Source organism: Trypanosoma conorhini (assembly GCF_003719485.1).
Source record: "Trypanosoma conorhini strain 025E chromosome Unknown Tco_14.4_contig_00914, whole genome shotgun sequence".
Taxonomy (NCBI): domain Eukaryota; phylum Euglenozoa; class Kinetoplastea; order Trypanosomatida; family Trypanosomatidae; genus Trypanosoma; species Trypanosoma conorhini.
In genome coordinates this window covers 3,439-5,600 of record NW_021704999.1, presented here as the reverse complement: position 1 = coordinate 5,600, position 2,162 = coordinate 3,439, and the positions used below count along the sequence as shown (strand labels likewise).

The following is a 2,162-nucleotide window of genomic DNA, read 5'->3' as shown; positions in this document are numbered from 1 at the left end:
GGCTCTCTGCTGAATGCAAGAGGGAGAGTGAATTTGTAACCCCTCGTCTAAAACGTGTGTGCTGCGGTCCCAGCGGGTCTTGTTCATTTATTAAATCATTTTGTTTGTTTTGTTTCGTTTTTATCTTTTTTGTCTACATTACTCTCCTTCTTCCTCTTTGGAATTTGCTGGAATAACCAGCATCCGGTGTTTTTCTATTTTCCTTTGCTTTCTGCTCCAATGGTTGCTCGCTATACGCACCGTTACGAGTGACGAGTCTATTCCCTCTTGTTTGCCCTTTTTTGTCTGTTGCCCACACACGCGATGGCGGCCGCGCTGCTGTGCGCCGCACGGATGTGGCGCAGCTGCCGGGCGGGAGCGCAGGCCGAAGGCCGCATTGAATGTGCGGGAGGTGCAAATGTGTGGGCTCCTGCAACAGGGCTATGTTTTCCTTTTCTTTTTTTTCTTCGTGCAGGTAGTAAAATATACGCACACACTCTCACAGTCCTCTTGTGCTGTTGGACACGTGAAAGTAAAGAAACACCTGCCGAAGTAATTTTTTTTGTTTGTGTTTCCCCAGAGTCCTGCTGGTCTTCCACCTCTATGTTTTTGGACTAGTTTTTTTGTTTTTGGGATGAATCACCGCGGCTCACTTTGAGTTTGTGCGTCGTGTCCGCCACTGTCGCCGCGTGTCTCCATGACCTGTTTTCCCCACCGCTGCTGGTTGTGTTGCTGTCACGCCGCCATTCCTTTTCCTCCTCCTTCTTCCCGCTAGAGGCACCGGCAGGCACCGGAAGGCAACGACGGCGATGACTCTTTTTTTTTTTTTGTTCCGCGCTGCGGTGGCGCGGGGGTGACGGGGTGTGCGCCCGCTGCGGCGGGAGAGAATAGACGGTGTTTGCGTGGGGCGTGTGTCTCACTGCGAGTGTGCGGAGGGTGCCGTCCATCGCAGCCTGCGGTGCGGTGCGATGCCGATCGGTGAGGGCGAAGCAGCGGCAGACTGTGCGGTGGACTTTGGGCCCGCCCCGTCCCTCTCGCTGCGGCTGTGCGGCTGGCGTCTTCACCGTGTGTCTTTGCCCTCGCACGACGGGAGAAATGCGGCGCCTCGTCTGCTGCTCGTCTGCCGTGTGGCGCCGGCTGCTGCTGCCTCCTTCCGTGGCCGTGAGGGGAAAGTAAGGGGCACGCCGAGAAGGAGAGTGGACTGTGGCTCGCTCTCTTTCCTTGCGGGTGCTGCCTCATTTGTGTCGCTGCGGGTCCAATTCCAGTGCGTGTGAGTGTGGCCGGCGGGGCGGGTGCTCGCGCTGGGTGTCGTTTGCCGGCTGCGAGGTTGTGCAGCCATTTCCTGCGGCTGCGCTCCGCTGCTCTTCTCTGCTCCGTCGTGGGTGACTGCCGGCGCTGCGGGCCATTGTTGCGTGTGCGCGTTCTCCCGCGTGGACGCATTGGGCCGCTGCCGCCTTTTTCTTCCCTCTCTCTGCGCTCGCTCTCCCCGCCGCACTCTTCACTACCTCCACCTCATTCTCTTGTTTATTGCTTTTTTCTCACTGCCCCGCAGCCCACTGCGACTCTACTGCCACTATTTTTACTGATGGCGATGATGCCGACGCTGCGGCGCCGTGCGGTGTGCGCCCTGGCGCTCCTGGCGCTGCTCTGCGGCTTATGCTGCTGCGCCTCCGTCGGCGACACGGCGGCGACTGCGACTGAGGCGACGGTGGAAGTGTCGTGTTCGAACACCGACAAGAAGTTAAGTTGGCGCTTTCCCGGCGAGGCTACTTGGACACCGTGCAGGAGTTTTGAGATGGGGGAACGAAACGTTCACTGTTGGCATTTGTGCAGGGACGCCGAAGAGCAGTTCGAGGAGTGGCGGTGTGCCACGGCGTGTGCTGGAGCCAACGAGAGCGCTGTTGCGTTCACGATGAAATATTCTCTTTTTGAAGGAGAGCGCGGGTTTTGCAGGGAATTGCCGACGTCAAGCACTACCGCCGCCGCCGCCGCTGAGAAGCCAGACATTTGCCGGCGACCGTCCGCGGGGCCGGTGTTGCCGGAAGTCACCGCCGCCGGAAAACCTCCTGGCGGCGGCGGAGCGCAGCCGCCAGCGGCATCTGCAGCGGGCACCCCGGCGGCCGAAGGTGCGGGCAGCGCTGAACACCGCGCAGACGCAGCCGCCACTGTCGAGACGCCCGGAC

The 2,162-nt window shown here is 59.7% G+C and overlaps 2 protein-coding genes across 2 annotated transcripts, besides 2 other annotated features; both read left to right on the top strand.

Moving 5' to 3' along the window:
* Nucleotides 1-98: 98 nt before the first annotated feature.
* Nucleotides 99-133: a sequence feature (A-rich).
* Nucleotides 134-947: 814 nt separating this feature from the next.
* Nucleotides 948-1,253, top strand: Tco025E_08921 (uncharacterized protein; the record flags this gene model as incomplete). The annotated part of the gene is made up of 1 exon (XM_029375752.1): nt 948-1,253. The coding sequence occupies one exon, from the start codon at nt 948-950 to the stop codon at nt 1,251-1,253; it is 306 nt and encodes a 101-aa protein (XP_029224161.1).
* Nucleotides 1,254-1,321: 68 nt separating this feature from the next.
* Nucleotides 1,322-1,379: a microsatellite.
* Nucleotides 1,380-1,564: 185 nt separating this feature from the next.
* Nucleotides 1,565-2,161, top strand: Tco025E_08920 (uncharacterized protein; the record flags this gene model as incomplete). The annotated part of the gene is made up of 1 exon (XM_029375751.1): nt 1,565-2,161. A coding segment is annotated over one exon (597 nt), but the record flags the coding sequence as incomplete, so codon positions are not given.
* Between the last annotated feature and the right edge of the window lies 1 nt (nt 2,162).